Here is a 23,253-nt window from a genome sequence, read left to right as displayed (position 1 = left end):
GCTGACTACCACTCTATCTTATTTGTAATGTGTAAAGAAAATTATTAGTTGAGCTTCAGTTCCTTATTGGGTTCACATTTACAACCAATGGCCAGCTATTCTCTTTCACATTTTACCATGTTTTCTCATAGAGTGAATTCACTTCATGAGACATGCCAATAAAGACTCATTTACATTTTTCTTGTAATTCTAAGCTTGCCATTACTTGGTGTTTTCTTAATGTAATGATAACTGCTTGTGCAAACTTTGAACTCATACACTTGTTCACACAAAAGTTTTGTTTGTATGTCAAATCTAAAACATGTGTATACATGTACTACTATATTCTGGTTATATTCTGTGTAAATATTATGTGTGTGTATTTATATGCACACACCCACACCCACAGACAGAGTCACATAGACCACATGTACAAATCTCTCTCTCTCTCTCTCTCTGTATATGTTTATATATATATATATATATATATATATATATATATATATATATATATATATATATATATAGATATGTGTGTGTGTGTGTATGTGTGTGTGTGTATGTTAAATATATGCAGTAATTACTAGTACATGATTATCTTGATTTGTGTAAATGCTATGTATGTTTATATTTATATGTACACACACACGCACACACACACAGACAGACCACACATACAAATCTCTCCTCCCTCTGTGTTCTCTCTCTCTCTCTCTCTCTCTCTCTCTCTCTATAACGAGAGTAAAGAAGAGGTGGTAGACGTTGCTTTTGAATCCTCGCAATTTGATAATGATGATCAAGACAATAGTCTATTGTCTTGATCATCATTATTTTTTGTATATGATATCCATGTTCTGTATTTTGTCCGATTTGTCCTCAGTCTTGACAAAGGGCAGAGCCCGAAAGCTCGAAGTAAAGTCAAATTGCGAGGATTCAAAAGCCTCTTCTACCGCCTCTTCTTTACTCTCGTTATACACACTACTAAAAGATGCGACGGCCCAGGGGTTTAGCAGCTGAAGACGCACGACTCACAACTATATTATATTATATATATCATGTGTGTGTGTGTGTGTGTATATAATACATACAGTAATTACTAGTACATGATTATTTTGATAAGGATTTCGCACACTTATCAAAATAGGGAAATGATATCTCACAGGTTGTCTGTAGTAACAATTTTACGGTTCACCTAGCTGCACAAGGCATAGACATACGTACATGCAGATACAGTGGACTCCTGTTACAACGAATTCCTTATAGGACCAGCAGTTTTCTTTCATTATAACCGAACAAATAAACAATAAGAAACATAGAGCAAATAATGATGCGGCCTGAATTTTTACTTCATAGTAACCGGACTTTCGTTGTGTTCCTCATAAGGGGAGTGCACTGTAGGGCCTACATGTGCATATCAACAATAGTAAATAGAAATATACAGTTTGTGTGGAGGTAATTGTAGTTATAATGTATTTTAATCAAAAAGAAAAAAAAAAGTTGCAAGGGGACAATATGAAACAATTTGAATAAATAGACATAATGTATGCCTGCTGATTAACCTAGGCATCCACTGAAGACAACATCATTTACAACAAAAGTAATAATCTTTTGACACCATACATGAAATACATAATAATATACAATGCACTTGCCATCCAGGATTGTTTGTTTGTTTGTTTTAGCATCCAATATAATGCTCGAGTATTCTCCAGCAAGGACTCATAGTAGGCACTGATCTTTATGTTGTAGTTTTTACAGTGCTCATAATGATAGGTGTTGAATCTTGTAGATGCCAGTACAGGTATGGGAGATGGGTGTGCCTTATTTGTACACACTCAAAATACAAGTATAGACCTCTACTTGGTGGGAAATTCCGTGCTGAATGAATGGTATCGAGAGGATATATTTGTGGCATCAGAAGCAACTATATGATCACAGGAACACCTCCATATTCATTTTGGGCGATTTACTAGCGGTACTCTTGTGGTAAAAGTGAGAGAGGGAGGGGGAGAGAGGGAGAGAGAGTGAGGGAGAGGGAGAGAAATGAATGGTGATCCTGAAAGTAGGGCTAATATGTCATCTACTATTTGTTTGTGACTTTTTTTTTAATTCAAACATAATATTTCTAATCCAGCTTGTAATAAATGTTTGTAACCTTATCTCAGTGTACTATACATCACGGCACTCCCTTGAGGAACTAGAAGATGGCCACCGACGCAAATAGATAGCTGTGTACATGTATCTGCACGTGGTACGCAAATAAAATTACTCGTACCGTCGTCTTTAGTGTCTCGAATCGAGACTACATCTTGGATCACATGTGTATTCTGTTTATATTGTTATTGGTGGAGGGGAAAAAAGTGTTAGAGCTTGGACGGTTTAACTGTGTAGGAGACTAGTTTATCCCGTTCTTTACCGAATGGCTAATGGAAGAAGCAAGATGTCGCAGGTAAATGCCAGTGTGAAAATTAGTGGCAGTTTTTCTCATAACTTGAGCTGCGGATTTGTGCGGATGGATGTAGTCGCAGATGATGATAAAATGTCGTCGAGGGTAGCCGAAAAACTACTTTCAGTCCGATGTATGTATAATGGTGTTAGCACTGTACGTAATTTATATACGCAGACTAAATAACACCGGCTACACAGTTGTAAATTACTGCGGGAGCCGAACGCTTCACGTTCGGGCTGGTCGCAGTTACCAGATTTTACCACCAGACTTCATTCAGTAGCCTAGGTCATATCAATTTACCACTGCCTACTAGCTAGGTTTCTATCATAGAGTGCCTAAATTTGTAGTCTCTGGACACTCACGAGAGTAGGGTGTAGGCCTAGCCTGACCAGACACTGTGCTGCGCACAGGGTCTGACATGTGTTAGTGTTTCAACGTTGTAAACGACCGTCACTATTGACGGCAAAATCACATAAAATACCTTTTATTTTGTATGATTTTAAGAGTAATATAATTGCAACACTTACCTACAGCATATTTTCCTGATTGTTGAGTTGAATTCGGCGTTTTGTTGGTATCCAGACCTTATTGTTGAATTTTTCGGAGTATAGATCGTGCGGTGGCATCTTTTCCTTCGAGAGCTTCAAAAAATCAACAAACTACCACGCATGCGCATTCAGAAGTGGTTGCTTTTTACCTACGCCCGTGCGCCCGTGCGTTTCATGTGTTACGTAAAACTTGTAGTAGATCCGCGCATGCTGCACCGGCAATGATTTGACCTTTTTTAGTCGGGGTCACCCGACTATCTCCGACTACCTACGTTGTAGTATACGAGAGTGAATGCCATTCATATAACACGCAGATGAGGAGTGAAGCAGTAAGGACGTTTGCAGACCTGATTTCAGCCATAGATTTCGGTAAGTTTTCGACGTAATTAAACAAAAAATCGCATACCGGTTATTGAATGATGGTCATAGATTACGATAGTTCCTTATATTTTAGTTTTCCACGATTAATAAAGATATTCATGAAGGAAACAGTGAACGATAACAACGTCCGCGAAGGAAAAGGGGTGCAGCGCTGTCGCGATTCGCGACAGCGCTGCGTGTAGTTAGGTGTAGGCCTAGTCTGTACTGTAGATCTATCAGCATGATCAGTCAATCATAGATTGTAAAAATGTATGATGACCAGACGATAGATAGGTTTTTGCTGTATCAGGCGGTCAAATTTTGGACGGTGTTATGGTCAAATTATGGGTGGCTTGCATTAATCACCGTTCATTTTGACACAATGCTCATCAGATGATCAGTGGACAGTCATAAATATTTCAAAGTGTTGCTGTTTAATGTATGTACCAATGTAGACCAACCGCTATATCTAGACCACTCAAGTATGTATTAATGTTATGACTTATGCATAGTAAAACATTTTGATATACCATTATGTCACTGAGAGCCCCTTGTTGAAATTATTGATTCCAAAGTGACAGGGACAGCACCATTTTCTAAGGGGTGTATAGAATATTGCTCGTCCTGTCACCATGGTCAGGAATACTTCTACTTCTATGGTGCTTCTCAAGCTCATCAAAGCCTGTTCAGCAACTGGATGAGGGTTTGTGGTGTGGTGCTTCAGACAGTGGATGCCATTTGTGCTTTGTGCTTGTGCAAGTAAAAAATCTCTGCCATGCTTAATTGGCTTCTATGACTCTCTTGAACTGCTCAACAGAGGGCAGTTCAATGATGTGTTGAGGAAGCCTATCCCAGTCTCTAATTGTCCTTGGGAAAAAACTGTATTTGTAGGCATCCAAGGTAGAGCCGGTTCTCATAAAACGTTGATGTTGGCTGCTTCGTGTTGTTCTTTGTCTCTGTTTGAGGTAATGTGGTATAGGTACTGCAATTTGGTTGTTTATTGCTTTGTAGAAGGTAGTGAGTCGAGCTTGCTTTCTTCTGTCTTCTAGGGTAGGGAGACAGATACTTTCCCTCATAGCCGTGACACTGGCCTCTCTCTGGTAAATCCACCCACATACAAAGCGAACAGCTCTCCTTTGAATTTTCTCCAGCAGGTCTATTTGGTTTTGCTTGTAGGGGTGTTGATGCATACTCTAACTTAACTACACGCAGCGCTGTCGCGAATCGCGACAGCGCTGCACCCCTTTTCCTTCGCGGACGTTGTTATCGTTCACTGTTTCCTTCATGAATATCTTTATTAATCGTGGAAAACTAAAATATAAGGAACTATCGTAATCTATGACCATCATTCAATAACCGGTATGCGATTTTTTGTTTAATTACGTCGAAAACTTACCGAAATCTATGGCTGAAATCAGGTCTGCAAACGTCCTTACTGCTTCACTCCTCATCTGCGTGTTATATGAATGGCATTCACTCTCGTATACTACAACGTAGGTAGTCGGAGATAGTCGGGTGACCCCGACTAAAAAAGGTCAAATCATTGCCGGTGCAGCACGCGCGGATCTACTACAAGTTTTACGTAACACATGAAACGCACGGGCGCACGGGCGTAGGTAAAAAGCAACCACTTCTGAATGCGCATGCGTGGTAGTTTGTTGATTTTTTGAAGCTCTCGAAGGAAAAGATGCCACCGCACGATCTAAACTCCGAAAAATTCAACAATAAGGTCTGGATACCAACAAAACGCCGAATTCAACTCAACAATCAGGAAAATATGCTGTAGGTAAGTGTTGCAATTATATTACTCTTAAAATCATACAAAATAAAAGGTATTTTATGTGATTTTGCCGTCAATAGTGACGGTCGTTTACAACGTTGAAACACTAACACATGTCAGACCCTGTGCTCAGCACAGTGTCTGAACTGTGATCGTACTAGGGTTATGTAGGCTAATTTCTTGATGTCGGTAGAACATTTTCCAAGGTTTCTCCGCAAGAATCCAAGGGTTTTCCCAGCTTTAGATGCTACAGCTTCAATGTGAGGTTTCCAGCTTAACTTCTCATGGAGTTCAATACTTAATTTCACCTGAGGCTCAAAATAGTGAATGATTTTTAAAAAGTATTTTCTATACCCTCAAACAAATCTTTTTGAAAAGATAATGAAATGTTTTCATTTCCAAATGTTGCTCTAGTTTGGTTGTTTGTTTTCACATATTGCAGCACAGACAGACAGTTTATACCTAGTGCAGTGGATGTGATTTCACACAATGGTCTATGAGACCGATACAGATAGCACTCTACAAATGCTACCCCGTATTTGTGTACGGTAGTTCGATGTGTGCTCACATGCTACCCCTAAGTTTATGTATTTCACCCTGGATGTTGATTATTGTTTTCTGGTCATCTTAAAGGGAAGGTAAACCCAAAGAACAATGTGGATTGAGTGAAAGCAGCAACATTAGTAGAACACATCAGTGAAAGTTTGAGAAAAATCGGACAATCGATGCAAAAGTTATGAATTTTTAAAGTTTTGGTGTTGGAACCGCTGGATGAGGAGACTACTAGAGGATATGACGTATGAGTGGACAACAATACAAAGAAAATATAAAGGATATTCAACAAAAATTCACTTTTCTGGAATTATGAAAGAGCAGTGGACCAACCGCTTTCAGAAAGCAGGGGGAATAATTGCTACCCTTAACATATGTCAATATCAAGTTGATGGAATTTGTAATTTTCATGAAAAATGGATTTTTGTAGTATTTTCTTTGTATTTTCTTGATACTGTAGTCCACTCATACGTCATAACCTCTAGTAGTCTCCTCATCCAGCGGTTCCAACACCAAAACTTTAAAAATTCATAACTTTTGCATCGATTGTCAGATTTTCTTCAAACTTTCACTGATGTATTCAACTTATGTTGCTGCTTTCACTCAATCCACATTGTTCTTGGGGTTTATCTTCCCTTTAAGTGCTACTTAGTACAATTAGGTGTTAATTTATGATGAAACTTATTTATTTCTTTGTGCATGTGTGAAAATAAAGACTTGCAAGTTGTGAATAGGAAGTAAATGATAATGATATTAAATAACACTTATAAAGTGCTTGATACAGTCATTTCTAAGAGCATTGATATGGAAAAAATATACAGCATTATGTACATATTGTGCATATAATATACGTGTGACAACAACAAGAATGCTGATTAGGATTGAGTGAATAGATAAGTTTTCAGCAATGATTTAAACTTATCAACACTTTCAGCATTTCAGATGTAAAGAGGGGGTTTGTTTCAAAGAGATGGAAAAAAAAAACAGAAAATGCCCTATCACCATCAAGTGCGTGGACCATGTGATAGCTGCAGAGTGGAGGAAGGACAGAGAGAACGGGTTGAAGTGGGGACGAAAAAGAAATCAAGTCTTTGAGATAAGATGGGGCAAGATTATTACAATATACACAAATAATAATAATAATAATAATAATAATAATAATAATAATAATAATAATAATAATAATAATAATAATAATGTAACAATGGAAGCTCTAGCATGGATGAACCACATGTAGACATGTCATGGTCAAAGCACTTTGAAAGTGCAGTCTGCAGATTTTTATTCCAATGTCATAATTTTTCAGCCCCATCCATCAGCCAGTGGCAAGCAGATGGAGGCAACTTTTTGGTTCCTACTGTTTCTTCATTGGGTGAATCTTATCTGGATGCCTAAGTTATAACTTTTGCTGATTTTATCTTGTGGGCATCTTTCCATAGAATCAAGTGGAGATCCTCCAGGATGATCAGCCGTTGAACCCCTACACAGAAATCCAGATTCTCCCCGATCACACAGACTTGATCAAATTTCTTCTACAGATAAGCGAGAATAAGTAAGTATAATCTTGATGTATTGTATGACTGATTTTCTTACCCAGTGACAAAGAAACAGAACACCTGACCTCTGATTACTTTGTTTGTTTGTGTGTTTATTTGTTTTTTATTATTTTGTTTCACCTGCAAAAATCTTCCACCATCATTTATTTTCCCTGAATGTCATTTTTATTTGACTATCGTATAACACAATTTTAGATCGTTACCAAACAAGCTGCAACAAAGACACTTGCTCACTTAAGTATACACAAGCAACACCACCTAATTCATTTGTGTGGATGTTTCTTTCCAAATTTCAAACACTGTGCAAAAACATGTCAATTTAAAACAAAGTACTTTACACATTAGCCTGAAGATTGGGTTCATTTTTTTTTTTTTTTTTTTTGGTTCTATTCTGAACAAACTTCTAAGAGGTTTGTGATGAAGTTGCGACTTCTTCCTTTTATAAATTTACAATACAGAGTGAAATACAAAATAATCATTTTAAATGGATGTGGATTAATGCAGATTATGTAGAGAGAAGAACCAAGGTCATATCCTATTACAATAAATCTATGATGGCAGGTTCTTGTCGGTATCAGACGACAACACCGGTATAATATGGGACATCACAACCTGCCTGAAATGCAGCACGCTGGTGGGACACACCCGACCCATCACATGTGCCACCCTTGTGGAGCCCACCAGTGACGACAGAGCGCCGGGTGCGGAAGTTCCTCCCTCCAGTCCCTTCCTCCTCACGGGGTCATCGGACAAGACCATTAGGCTGTGGAGTACAGAGACGGGTGCCTGCCTTCGAGTGATCTCTGAACACAACGCTACTACCAAGGTGAGGTGTTCTACATGCCCTTGGGACATGAGGTGGAGGCCCCAGGTTGAGAGAGTCACAACCCAGAGCTTGTAAAAAGATGTCAGTTCTGTTCTCAGAGAGGAAAGGAATCAAACCCAGTTTGATGGGCCATATAATACAGTATGTCCCCCAAAAAATTACAACTGGATTTTTCCATTGATAACTTCCATTATAAGTAAACTATGTAAATGCTACTTCAGGGTCTTAAGATGTAACATCTTGGCTCTGTTTTACAGAAAACCCATTCAATTTGGTTAAGTGGTCACAGAGAAATGTGGATTGCTGTAAAGCATGTCATGGGTCTGAATGATCCAAGTGTAGCACTTGGATGCTCTTGGAACTGCATATTAATGTCTGAACACAGTGGACTGAACTTGGAGGGAACAGATTCCTGACATGCTCTTCAAAAATCCTCATTTCTCTTTGACCACTGAAGCAAATCGAATGGGGTTTTCTGTAAGATGTGGCAAATGGGTTATAGTTTCATACCCTGAAATTGTATTTGGATTGATTCACTATTTTTAAAGTTATCATTGTGGAGGGTCCCGTTGTAATTTTTTTTTGGACATAGTACACTGTATCATACTTGCCAACTCTACCGCTTTTTAGAGGTTTTGATACCGCTTTTTAGAGGTTTTGACCGGCTACCAATTTTCTCTTCTGATCTACCGATTTTGTAGCAAACCTACCATAAAATGAAATGGAAGTCATATTTTCCCTTCATTGTGCGTTGATTCCCTAAAATAAGCTAGTAATTAGAATACTAATAATGATTTCAAGGAACTCGTTCCTCAAAAACGCCGTATTCAGCCTTCTAATATGCACACATGTATGCACACTGCAGTGGCGCACTCGTCTCTATCATATCTACGTGCGTGCAAGACTTACTGTACACATGTACGTGTAGCTAGAACCACACGTAATAGTAATATTTTGGTAGCTCACGTTCTGCAAGAGTGAATGCTACGAATGGAAACCCTCCCAAACACTGCAGAAGAGAGCAAAGTCTGCCACGTACAGGAATCTCACAGCCAGGTCATCTGCTAATTAATTTAGATTTGGTGAGGGCAACATTATGTCTTATTCATCACACTAGCTCCACCATAGAAAGTACACTATAAGGGGATAAGTATTTGCCAATATGTTTGATTACTTTTTCACATATGCTTAGCCTACAAAAATTATTTACCAATATTTTGTTTTTATATGCATAGTCTACAAAATAGTTCATAGATTTACATGGATTATATGTTTTTTTATCAATACCAAGAACCCTGTAAAAAAGTTGAAATGCATGCACCAAATCTCATATTTTGATATTGAAAAATAAAAAAAGTCCACACCGTGGGAGGGGGGACACTCCCCTCCCACACCCTCCCCCCCTCGCGCGCAAGTGCGCTTGGGCTTGGTTGCTTCGCTCCCTCGCAAAATCTACCCCTTCAGGATTTCAAAATGTTGGCAAGTATGCTGTATATATGTTGCCTTGTTCTCTGGTTTCTAGTTATACGCAGCAAATAGTGTCACGCAGGTGTATTGCACTGTATAAAAAATTAGATTTTAAATACTTGTTTACATTTTCAGTATTCTCATCAGATTTTTTGCAGTCTTTGTACTCTGATGTTTCTCATCACAGACCATGGTCTGTCCTAATGATTGTAGTATTTTCATGGCATTGAAAGGGAACATTGTACTCATCAAGAAGAGCGCAATTTTTAAGGTGAAAATGGTGGCTTTACCACTATGCTTGAACGAACAAAATAATGTCTACTCACATTTCATATTTGGGTAAATGAAAAATAATGTAAACACACAAAAGAGAAAATGTGTGATTCAGGAAATATGAATTTGGTTCATATTCTTAGGCTTGTAGAGGATCCTATCAAAACATCAGGGAGTACAAAATAGAGATATAAAGCTTCATATGACGGGTACTCCTGTATGCTTACTGTATTCTTCTACAAATATTTTTCCTGAAAAGGATTATTTTAATTTGACAGAAATTTTCAAAGAAAAATTTTGTAGGGATTGGTCAGATTTTGATCAGTCTGTTTCAGTATTGTTTAGTAGATGTTTTTCTTCCATAAATAAATTATGAGATATATATATATTTTTTCTTTCTTTCTTTTCTTTTCTTTTCTTTTCTGAGGGAAGACAAATCATTACTAGGAATTAATATGATTTATTACTTCAAAAAGTTCCTTCTAAGAGTTCCTTCTGGTGTCTTCTTATCCAGGCAATACTAAGCTTCCCAAAGAGCGGTCTGTTTTGCACTGGAGGGCAAGAACTCTTCCTCTGGAATTCTCAGAGACAGCTGCTACATCAAGTCAGCCAAGAATCTGAGGGTATGCATCTGGAATAGAACCACACCCTGTGTAGAAGCTTTTCATTAGGAATATAATGCCAAGGGGAGATCATTTGCAACACGAGTATGATCTTTCCTTGAAAATGACAATATGTTATTGTATTAATGCATGAGATCATTGGAAACGGGGATTGCTGTCTCTTTCCCTATCATGGAATTTTCCTTATCAACGATAAAGTGATGTAACAGTCTATTTGTGATGCTGGTGACAAAGTTTATATAACTACACTGTGTTTTTGCTGTACTCAGAACTAATAGTACCATTTATTTCATCTAACCCTTCTTTTATATTTCCATTAGAGGAATACTTGCTTTTTAAAAACAAAAAACAAAGAGAGGTTATACAATTGATTCAAGAGAAACTCAAGACAGAATGTGACTACATTATGAGTACAAAGCAGTGACTAGGTTCAAGTTATGCGGAAGAGAAAGAGATCCCCAAGCCCAGAAATTGAGAATAGGTTAAAGGATCTCATTAATACACACATGCTCTTTGTCAACACGAGAATTGAATATTTATTGAAAAATAAACACATCCAGTGAGTATCATTCTCGTACTGCAAAGTAAGCTCTTTGAGCCTATTGCTTTTTATCCAGCTGGAAACAGCGACTGTCCACTCGCAGACATCAAGCACATGCTTGCCATCCCAGATGACCGCTTTATCGTGGCAGCCGGCTGCGCCCTGGAAATGTACTCAATAGACACGCAGATTGGCCAGCTGGGGGTCACCTCCTACCAGCTGAGAAGGGTCAAGAAGCTGGCGCCCCAGCACAGGGAGGCGGTCATGTGTCTCACCAGTGTGTCAGGTAGCCGCAGTGCATGTAGAATTCTCGGTATCGCCAATGCACCAAAAACTTCTGCGCACGCTGAAGAGCCCTGTCACACACAGATGCACTGTGGGATTCCTCGGTGCCAGTGTCACTTCCGGTTGTTTCGCGCGCGTCACAGTTCCCATAAGATTCAGTGGAGTTATTTGTCTGCTTTTCCGTTGTGGTAATATTCCTTTTTTCTTGGCTGTAAAAGTTTCTAAATTTTACTGATTTGCGGTCACTAGAGTCATGGTTCACTACTGCAAGGCTTCAATGTGCTGGTCACATGATGGAAAGAGAAGAAGTCTTCAACAAAAAATACCCCTGGATAAAGACAGAACATGACCTGAGAGCATATGCAGCCAAAACCGGGGCAAGTTTGCCCCCTGAGCTATCCCATAATGCATCTAAAATGCTGCTCAGTGCACGGCACCTAGGTATTGGCGATACCGAGGAAACATGGCAGCCAGTCAGGTGTACTCGCGTCAACTCCCACTGGTAGACCCTGTCATGGGTTAAAATTCCTTCTCCTGGCTTTGATATTATTTCTAAAGCTATCCTCTGACTCTCTTTTTCCCTACCTGTATGTCTACGTGATTATTGCAAACTACATTTTGTTTTTTCTTCCTGTATAATACACACAGAAACCGTTTTCTCAAGTTTTCCCTCTACTGTTGACTCCTTGTTCACTATCAAAAAGTAAATGTGTACTCATATCTGTGAAACGTTTCATACTTTAGTGAATGTCATCTAAATAAACCATAATGATCCTGTTGAAATGTTATCGATGTTTTGTTTTTGTTTTTTCCACTGGTATTTGTGTGTGTGTGTGCAGACTCATACTTTGCATCAGCCTCACTTGATGGAACGGTGAAGGTGTGGAACACACGTACCCTGGGGACCTCACGGCAGCTGAACCACATCAAGGATTACGAGAGGAACGGCTTCCCCTGGTGTGTACGGCACATGCTTCCCTTGGACAAGGTAGGCTTGCTACGAGGATGTTGACTTGCGGGAAGTAGTGTCACAGAATATCCCCACAGTTTGGTTTAGAATTCTACTGCTAAAGTTTAACTCTTTCTGTGTCAGGACTATTGACAGCATGAGTAATGTTGTTGGTTTTTTTGTGCCAGTCATCACTCACAGCACACAAAGGGTTAAACATACCTTTGGGATATAACACATGGGAATTTTAAATGTATTGTAATATAGCCGAAATTCTCCAGTTACTGTGTGGGATCTTTTATGGGTATGTTCGTGGACACCTCACTTAGACTCACAACGATCACATCACATCGCATTATCATGCCGAGACAGCATCAATAATTCACCGAGATGACAATCGAAGTGCGTACGAAGAAGAAACTTTATTACCCGTACTCGCCAATCCGGCTACCTGTCAGGACTGGTTGCCTGACACGATGCACCACTGTATTGCCACACGAATTGCTGATACACACAGCGTTAACAAGATTCTAGAGTACAATACACTACAAAACCATGGACGCGGACACGTCCGCCCCCGTTGAGCATCAGATCTCCACTCCTTGCTCCTGCAGGTTGTACCTACTGAGCGAGAGTATCCCCACATGCGACCCGTGACCCCCCACCGAAACTCTTACAGCCATGGGGTCACCACACGCTTACATCCTACCAGATGTACCAGAGACACCAACTCCATTGCTCTAAACTCATTTCATTACAGTATTATGGTCTCTCTGTGAGACAGATTGTTGACCTTGCAGAGAAGCATACTAATACAAGTGTGCATTCTTTGTTGTGATGAGTTTCAGGACTTTGGTTCAATATGGGCAGGAATTGGCCTATAAATGGCTGATGCTGTGTGTTCAGCATATTTGACAAACAAACAAACAAACAACTCAAGTTGAAGGTATGCATTATTCTCAGTTGCTTTGACCAACCCAAATGATGTAACAGTCAATAACTTTTATTGTCGTGAATACACAAATAATTCAATCTCTCAGGGAGAATCTATACATCACTGGATTTCATGTCAATCCCCAGGATGGAACATTCTGTATGTCCACTTCCGTGCCAGTTATTAGCTCCACCAACGGAGGAGGTTATGTTTTCATTACTGTTTGTTTGTTTGTTTGTTTGTTGGTTGGTTGGTTTGTTTGTCCATGTGCAAAATAACTCAAAAAGTAGTGAACAGGTTTGGATGAAACTTGCAGGAAAGGTTGAGAATGACACAAGGAACAGATGATTAAATTTTGGTAGTGATCCAGAAATTTGTATGGATTTTATGAAGGATTTTCAATATTGTGGCAAGTAGGGTCAATGAATTTGGGAGGTCAAGCTGCTCATTTTTGAGGTTTTCATACATGCACTAGTTTCTGCTAGGGTGAGGCACGCCACGCAGCTGAGGGTTGATCACGTAACAAAAGGCTTCTACTGTATAGGCCATATATTTTGCGAGTCTAAATTTTCACGAATCGGGACTTCCAGACAATTTCGCAAGTGGTTAAATTCGCGATCGTGGAGTTCTATACTGAATGGAGAAATGTGTTCGCTTATGTCACACTCATATCGGCATCAGAGTCATTTTTTTTTGCGTGTTTTTAATTTCATGCACAGCAGCTGACTTGCGAAATTCGCGAAAATAAAAACCTCGTGAAATATTCAGCATATACAGTATATTGGGAAATTGGGCGATTTTTCAGCATACATACCTATGGGTGGAAATCACTGATCTCTGTGGAAGAACAAGATCATTGGTGAAAAGTAGCTGCTTTGCGGAGGTCTGCGCTCTCAGAGTGCTTCTCTAGTTATCAATACAATTTCTCTATCTTTCTCTCTGCAGAATCATCTGTGTGTGACAATAGGGTCTGGTCTTGCCATCTTTGACATCATCACCGGAGACTGTCTGTGGAAGCAACTGAAGGCACATTACTCCAAGATCACATTCATCAGCGTGGTGTATGATGGGTGAGCATATATTTCCCTTTCTCTTCTTCTTCCACGTCAGAGTTTCTGCAGGAATATCAGTTTGCTTGGCTCAGAAGAGATTGTCAGTAGTCATTTTGCCGGGTGGTGTTTTCCCTATGTCACACCTGAACTTTGAGTTATTGACTGCAGGGAGAGCTGCTCAAAATGTTAAACATTTCTTGGTGGGAAATGTTTTGCATCACATGAAATTGGCATAGAAATGGAAACATATTTTTCAATTGTGCAGTATTAAGACATGAATTTGTGCCTAAGCATAAAGCTTACTTGAATTACAGCACACTGTGTTAACATACATGTATTTCCTATTGCCTTGCTGTGTTATCTGGTCTGTGCCCACAAAACTTACACACACACATGAAATTAATTCCATGCCGCTAAGCAAGGAGATGAATTACATAAAACTGACCATTTTATGGCATCGTATTCTTTCTATCTCTCAAGTTACCAGTTTATACTATGTGTATATCACCCATCTCACCTGTAATACCTACCTAAGATGACAAGAGCTAACGGTTTAAAGTATCAGCTTCGCCTGCCACTATGTACAAGTATATATTTCCCTCTCTACTCATTCTAGCCTGTCACTTTGGTCATAGTCTATGCAACAGACTTTGAAATAGAAAATACACAGAAAGTAAAGGGAATCGTTCATATGATACACATCTGTGGTATATGTGAGATGATAGTTGATATAAGGAGTGCATCCCAACTGATAAACAATGATGGCCAGTATAATTGTGATGATGCATGTAGGAAATTCCTGGCCACATGCTCCGAGGACGGCATGGTGAGGCTGTGGGGAGTGGACACCAGGCTGAAAGTGGCTGAAGAAGGAGACTACAGCGGGGAAGAATTTTCCCTGCACAAGTTTGACAGCATTGTACAGGCAAGGTGAGGACACTCGGGTATTGATAGAGCTTGCAGCAAGTTTACCAGGGGCCTGTTTCATAAAGCCATATGTAGAGTTACGCAAGATTTTACAAACAACTTGAATATGGCAAGCCAAGTGGGTTTCCTAATCTTTGTTAATTTCAATAGCTAAAGTTAAAATTTGCAGATGATAATGATTATTCTTACATGTTAACACACATTTTTAGTTGAAAGTGTATTTTTGCCAGAATGCAGATGAAATATTGACATACAGTTGTACTTTGTTAAAACGTAAGGGGAAAAAAATGGGCACACATATTGACACTTCATATTTCAGTCGTTCGTAAAGTCATGCGTAACTTTACGAACAACTTAATGAAACGGGGCCCAGGACTGATGGAAGGTGAACCTGCGTTTCTCTGATGAACTGCATAGAAGGGAACTCTATCCTGTTCAAGTTTACTTTGATAAAAAGAGTCAGATTTAAAAAATAATAATAATAATAAGAGATTAAAAATCATAAATCATTAATGAAAATGAGAATATAAGAGAAGTTTAAACTTTGTTGCCCATGTTGTCACAAGAGGATGATATTGGTTATGATCATTAATGCCAATTAGAAGAGATGATGATGTCATTGAATTTCCAATGTAACATGTTTGCAAGATGATGACAGTGTGTTCTTTACATCAAAACATTGCATACTAAGCAATAATGGCTTTTTAACTCTTTATGTGCCATGTAACAACCCCCTGTGTGCCACCTTATTCTGAGACTGCAACCATAGGCATGTTTTAGGAAAGCACTCTGTGTATTAAATTCATTCAACTTTTTATAGATTTTTGTAACACTAGACATTCTGTGAGCAAATTTGTAGAGAAAATCCTAAACTCTGCTATGATTTAAATTTTATAAGAAATCTGTTATTATATTGTTACATTTGCATTTGTGAAATTAATGATACATGCATTGAAACCAGGTGAAATATACATTGAAGAACTGCAAGTGTAAGTCTGTTGCAGTGGTAATACTCGTCCGAGATATATTTACATGTGATTGTCAAGCATGGTATGAATAGGAATGTAGGCAGAAATGTTGCTCCAAATTATGCAAATCTGAACTATGTTAGGACTGGGATAAGAGTTTTAACTGATTCTTTGGTGTCAAATCTCACGAATCACACCTCTGCAATCTGTTCCCCCCCCCCCCCTCCTCCGGATTTCAGTCGGCAGTCCAAGGAGACGAGAAGGCTCTTCCGGAGGGAAGAGTCTCGGCCGCCCATCCTGTGTCTGCAGGGGGAGTGTGTTGCCCACTCAGGGGCTGTCCAAATGGTGCTGGACTTCAGGGAGGAGGGAATGGTGTCCTGTGGAGCCGATGGACTAGTCATTCTCTGGAAGGTGAGTGCAGTTGCATGATACTTGCATGGTGATCCTCCCCCACCTTCACCCCTTTAAAAGGCACTCAGATTCTGGGTTAAAGAGGGTTTGTGATAATTTTGATGCTTATGCATCTACTTTGTTCCAAACATCCAAATAACACTGATTCATATGTTAGTATATGAAAAATGGCCAAAGTAATGTCAATCTGCATTTGTCTCTTGATTTAACTGTTGTTCCTGGCTGATTCAGCATTCAGCGAATCATGAACGATTATTGAACATGTACGAGAGAGAGCTCATGCAATATGCACCCACGGTGGCAATTATCGCTCCATCCAACAGTGCCCTCTCGAATGCCAGGTCTGTCTTCCTTTTAACCTCACACACTTTCTCTGATCATGCACATACAGAGGTCGGGAGGGTATTTTTTTTTTTTTTTTTTTTAGAGTCATCAGCTAGGAGTACACTATCAGTGAGTGGGAAGATCTATTCACTTCTCATGTTTTGTAAAGCTGCATATATTCCTTGACAGATTCATTTTCTTATTTGGTGACTATAGAAATTATGTGACTTCAAGTTTACACCTCTTTAAAGACCGCATCATACTTGAGCGTATTGAACCAACAAATCCAATGAATTCGAAAATTTGAAGGCACATTCGCATCTATTGCTAATACTTTAATAGTTTTTTAAATGTTTTTTACGTTCTTTGTATTCATTTACTATTCGTAGGGATTCAGAAGTATACACTCGAGCCGATTTTTTATTTTGAAAATGTCTCAGAAGTTCTTTCAATAAATGAATATGAATTGATAGGGTCTTTGTAGACTTCATGTTTCTTTGCCTTTCTACTTTTTATACCATTTGCATGTGTATTCATGTGATAAATGCATGTTCAAGAATTGCTTTACTCTCCAATTAGATGTGTTTATAGAAATATTCACTTACATTCAATACAGAAAACCGCTTCTTGTGCAGTTCAGAAAGGTGTTTCTTGTCCTGATCCTATTTCTCTTCTTTTCATATTTGTATTCAGGATGGCATCACAGAGAGCAACAAAAGAAATGATGTGATCCGTGAGATGCTGCATGCAAGGAGCGGACTGTTCTAGGTGGCACGGAGACTTTGAGTATTTATGACATTGATACAGAGGACATTCCAGTAGGTAACGGAAGTTTCAGTATGGATGGCTAAATTTACACAGGACTGTTTCCCTGTTACGTATCTTCAAAGTTGCCACCGAACGATCGGATGGTACATGACTGTTCTGACGTGTACTTAATGCACATGGCAAACCTGTTCCATCCTCTTGGAATTCACAGCATCACCAGACAGTTTTGCAGGGAGAAGTTTGTATTTTGTAATCTTGTAGCTCATCCGAGCCGAGTGACTTGAGTGAGCTGTTGCAATCATTTATCGTTTTGGATCTGTTGTCTGGTGTTCATTGCCCACCATGTGTCATAAATCACACATTTTTTTTTTTTTTTTTGAGGAGCTCAATTGTGCTCCTTAAAATCACTCTCCTGCAATTTTTTGAGGAGCTCATTTTTGTTGTTGTTGAATATGGTGGGGTCAGTATCTTTAAATAAGCATTTTGGCACCACCACTCAAAGTGGTTTAGAAAAAAACAACAACAACAGCAACCTCCAGTCCAAACCCAACTCCTTGGCCCCAATATGATAAGTTTTGTTTATGATACTGAAAAGTATATTCTTCATGCAGCTAAATAATGTCAGGGGTCGATTGAATGTTTAAAAATTATCAAACTTACTTTTCCAGTCAAGTTGTTCTGCTCCAAATTATATTTTCAGACAGTAGCTTTGCGCAGTAGCTATTCCATTGATCAAATCAGCCCATGGCCAGACCTTTAAATCCTTATGTGATTATGGCCCGAATTCACAAAGGTGGATTGAATTTCACCAAAAATTAACTCATGGGTTGCATGCCCCGTGGATGTTTAGACCTAAGTTAATACAAAGCTGGATGAGTACTCAATCAATTTATAACCAAGTCGCACCTGAAAGTCGGGCTCTGCTTCATCACAACACAGTGACATAGCCCATGCAAGCTCACTGTAGACATAGATCTGTTGTGTCTGTACTCAATCCACATCTATGACCAGAGCAAATTTTGGATCAGTGTGAATTAGAACATCATTCTAATTTCAGCGACGATGGTCCCAGGCTCTTGAACAATATGGCATCTTGTTTCATCAAGATTGTATATGTCCCATGCTTCAAAGCTGTGTTGATCCATTACTCTGACAAGGTTATTGTAGAAGAGGCCCATGGAATGATGACTGAACGCAGTAGTTCAATTAAGCTAATGAAGTTGCCTCTGGACTGCAAATGGAAAGGTTATGGCGACTCTTGAAGCCAACCAGAAACTTTTTAGTAATAAAAATTGCCCCACTCTCTGCAAACTTTTTCAAGTCAGTGAGTGCTTGTCCTCTAAGCTTGCCTTCATGTTTTTTTTTTCTTGATGTATTTCAAGCAGCTGTGGCATTTAACTTGCATCGCTAGAATCCTCCCATCTTCTGTTACTGTTGTTGGTTCAAATGACGAATGAAATTCCCGTTTTTGGGATGTCTTTAGCTGGACTTGATTTCCTCTGGTACGAGGGCCAGCATCTGTCTGAGCAGACAGTGCAAACTTTTATGAATTGGCGAGGAATGACGGGATCTGATTGGTCGTCTTCCAATTGTAGTCACAGGCTTATACACAGATAAAACAGGTATACTTTATTCATTATTTCGCACTTTTTGAAGTAGTAGTATTGGCTATACTAGTAAAGTGAGGGGGGATGACAAGCGAAAGGCCAGAACAGGCTCTTGAGTGAGCTGGAATTATCTTACCAAAATTTTTGTTGCTTTTTTTTTAAATTTACGATTAAAAGGGTAGTGGATGTCCATTCATTTTCACAGTAATGACGGCAATGGAATGTCGATTTCCAAATCAATACACGCCTATGCGTTAAGTATATACCAATAGGCGTAACACATGTAGGCATAACAAAATTGTGGCTGAACTGAACCGTTGAAACATCCACACATTTCCCCGCTCGGTCGCTCGGCTGCGTTGCAATTTCGCCCCCCACCCCCACCCAACACATACACACAAGATGAGATTCTGGCCGCTCCCAGTCTAGGCGTTCAATTTCATTTTCTTTTCATTTAAAACAAATTATATGATTTCATAATCAAATGAATTTGTTTTAAAGCTGCTAGTTTCAACACCGATTTCTAGCTGGGGTCTCATCAGAATCAGCGATGCTCTCAGACGCTCGTCTTGAAAGAGACTTCAAATAAACAACTCTCCGCTAGTTTAAAAGAATGTTTGTAAACTTCAGTGTGTATTTACAAAAATATTTGTAAACTGCAGAAGATATGAAAGAGAGAGATAAAGAGACACAGGGGTATAGTATACAGAGATAGGAGATCCTGAGTGTGTGAGAGAGAGAGAGAAGGAGAGAAGGGGGGGGGGGGGAGAGCCTGAGAGAGAACTTCACCAGGCTCTTTTATTAGATGTTTTGAGTGTAGAGAGAGAAGAGAGAGAGGGAGAGAGAACTTCACCAGGCTATTTTATTATTATTTTACTAATATTTTGAGAGCAAGAAGAGCTTATCTTTTAAAGTTTGATGTAAATTCATGTTTTCCCATTTACACAAATTGACCTGCCCCCCCCACCCCACACACACACACACATGCACCTATACTCACGTCCCGCATCCCTCTCACACACATGCACACACACACACACTCACACGACACTGATACAGACCTGTAGGCCTACGTACAACCACAAGCACCCCTGCACGCAGGCATATAAACAAAGAACCCATATCTACATATACACGTACACCACGCGTAACACACACCTATCCATACATATGATATATTAACACACTTAAACACGCACACACATGTATACACATGCACACATACTGAAAAACAAACATACCCATACATGAATAACATTAAAGTATGCTTATTGACTCAGAGCTTTATACAGATTAAAAGTTAATCAGCTTGATGCGGCTGACGAAATTTGTGCCCTGAGCAACAGGGGGGCTGAATTTTCAGAAAAGTAAAATAGTGCAACTTGGGATGACGTGGCCAATACTTTTGAACTTTGTCTTCATACGGAAGAAACATTGTACCCTGAAACACAATTTAGTGAGATTCTTAAACACTCTCACTTTTCTTCGTCTTTAATGACTGCATGCAGTGTTAGTGTGGAGCCTGCATGATTATTACCCCCTCCCCCGACAAATGAAGAGATAGACTGCATCCATGATTAGAGACAAACATATCACTTACCTCATGACTTAAGTTGTGAAACTGACATCAAGAAATGTCATATAAAGACAGAAGTGCACCTGTTTAAGTGAATTTTAATGAAACCAGTAATTTATCACAATGTGAAAACATCCATTGATACACAGTGTAATAATCACACAAACAATTCACAGTGGAGTTCAGGCAGAAACTGCGCCAAACCTGGGTTATCCACAAAGTACTTTAACACCAAACATGCCAAAGAACCAATTGAAATGTTACATTTCATGAACTACGTCCTCTATGACATGTCCAACTTTGTTCACAAATACATGTACTACCTATGACAGTGTAATTATAGTACAAGACTTCAGGTGCATATCAAATAAAATTCCCATTCGGCGAGTTTTACGCATAAGATCTAGTCACTTTGTTGATCATTCCTTTAGTATAAGTACAAAGACAAAACTTCAGTGATTATGCAATGTATTACATCTGCTCTGATCTTTTCATGATAACTACTAAACCCTTGAACAATTTTCTTTCTTTAATGAAAATATTGTTTGTGTGGATAAAAGAATGCACATCATTGTGCAAATCAAAGTTCTTGAAGACATTTCCTTTCAGTTTCACATTAATTTATATATTGTCATGATTTACAGACATAATCTGTGCTGTGTGTGCCATTAAGGGGAACTGCGTTTACTAAGCATGGTAGTGATGCTCTATGTAATGATGAGGAGCACTGCGTTTATTAAAAATGAGCAAAATTTTGAAGCTTCATCACACGATTTATTATTATTATTGTCCTATTCTTGAATTACAATAATAAGCACACAAAATGTATATCAGGTAAAGCAAGACATAATTGTTGCTATATGTAACAATAAGGAGCTCTGCATGAAATAACAGTGGGCAAACTTTTTGAACCTTTGTCATGAATTGTTATCATAAGTGTCCTACTTCGTATTGGAACAATAACCACACAAATATATACTAGGTAATAAAAAATACATAATTGCTGCTATATGTTATGATAGGAGCAGTGCATGTAATAGAATTGGGCAAAAATTGTGAAACGTTGTCATGAATTGTTATAATAATTGTCCTGTTTTGTATCATAAAATAAACACAGCAATGTATATTATGCAGGTAAACTTTGTTTCTCAATATTTTGCAGTTTCTGGGGTGTATTTGTGGCTACACTAGTACAGCGAGAGAAAGAGAGAAGGGGGTGCTGACAAGGGAGAGATGTCATGAATTTCTTCTTCTAGTGTCCGACTCATTCCACAATGAACTAGCTGCTAGAGTGTAATAAAAATAATATGATATATAAGACAAGCACTTATCAGATGATTTCCATTCCAGTTTTTCACGTTCACTCTGGTTAATTTGTAACTCATTTCATAAAAATTGAAGAACAAAGACAAAACTTTGGTAAGCATGCAATGTATTACACTTGATCTTATGAGCAGAAGTCAACTAAAATGAATCCAAACAACTAACTCCATCCATGCTTACACTAACAAAAGCCAAGTACCTCTAGCTACCATGTATATTTGCATGCATGTACTGATATTGATCATTCTAAAAGCTAGTATCAGCTACGTTGTATATGACAAGTAAAAGACTATTTTAAACAGTAGATAGTCATGTAATGAATAAGTCTACACTAAGCAAAAAAAGAAAGTAAATGCTTTTTCAAGTTTAGATTTCTCATAGAATAAATGGCTGAAAGCTAAAATATCATATACCATATTGAGGGTAATTTAATTGGCTATCAACCTGGTAGGTCAACAAAAAGTGAAACTTAACGCATGAGTGAACATCATTGTTTTTCTCTTCCAGGGTACAAAAGTAAAAATTGCAGAACTGAACAAGTTGTCATTCATGCGTATGTGCTCTTCCATAGAACAATAAGAACAAACAACAAATTTCACACAAAAAGAAACATGAATTAAGTTGCAAAACAAACCTTTGATCTCTATGATATCTTTAAAGCCTAAAAGACCAATGAAGGCTAAAAATAATGGAGGAAAATAGAACATCTTATGTCACATCTAAATTCAAATGAAATAAGAGAAGAAGTAATAATTAACAAAAATGATACAAATTTAAGCTTTTTTTTTCAAATTAGGAAATTGTAAATAATGTTTGGTCTTGAAATTGTCACATGGATTTTAAATCACTAGTTTAAAAGAAATGAATAAAGAAATTCTGCTCACTTAACCATCTTTATGCTTTTTATTCCCTATGTCACTTGAAGTTTGACTTGACAGAAAATTTTTATTTTTCCCCTTTAGTTTCCCACTTTGTTTTTCCTAGAGGTAATAAAGAGATAAAGAGAACAAAAACTTATTTTTCCTATTTCATTCATGTTTCACGTTGTGTTAAACTGGTCTTTTGTTGTTAATGTTATCGTGAAGGGCATTTGCAAATGAAAGAGAACATGTTAATTTTTGCAATTTTTAATTTTGTGCCTTGGAGGACAAAAACGAATGTGCTCACTCATGCAT

At 38.5% G+C, this 23,253-nt stretch overlaps 1 protein-coding gene across 1 annotated transcript; it reads left to right on the top strand.

Moving 5' to 3' along the window:
• Nucleotides 1-2,355: 2,355 nt before the first annotated feature.
• Nucleotides 2,356-17,907, top strand: LOC140230978 (WD repeat-containing protein 41-like). Its single transcript, XM_072311122.1, has 10 exons — nucleotides 2,356-2,428; nucleotides 7,108-7,220; nucleotides 7,786-8,050; nucleotides 10,305-10,413; nucleotides 11,031-11,240; nucleotides 12,079-12,227; nucleotides 14,068-14,192; nucleotides 14,967-15,104; nucleotides 16,309-16,480; nucleotides 17,498-17,907. The coding sequence occupies exons 1-10, from the start codon at nucleotides 2,399-2,401 to the stop codon at nucleotides 17,570-17,572; spliced, it is 1,386 nt and encodes a 461-aa protein (XP_072167223.1). The 5' UTR covers nucleotides 2,356-2,398; the 3' UTR covers nucleotides 17,573-17,907.
• Nucleotides 17,908-23,253: the final 5,346 nt, after the last annotated feature.

This window comes from Diadema setosum, chromosome 7 (assembly GCF_964275005.1).
Source record: "Diadema setosum chromosome 7, eeDiaSeto1, whole genome shotgun sequence".
Lineage (NCBI taxonomy): Eukaryota > Metazoa > Echinodermata > Echinoidea > Diadematoida > Diadematidae > Diadema > Diadema setosum.
Note: the sequence above shows the minus strand (reverse complement) of the source record. Positions and strands in the feature narration are given on the sequence as shown.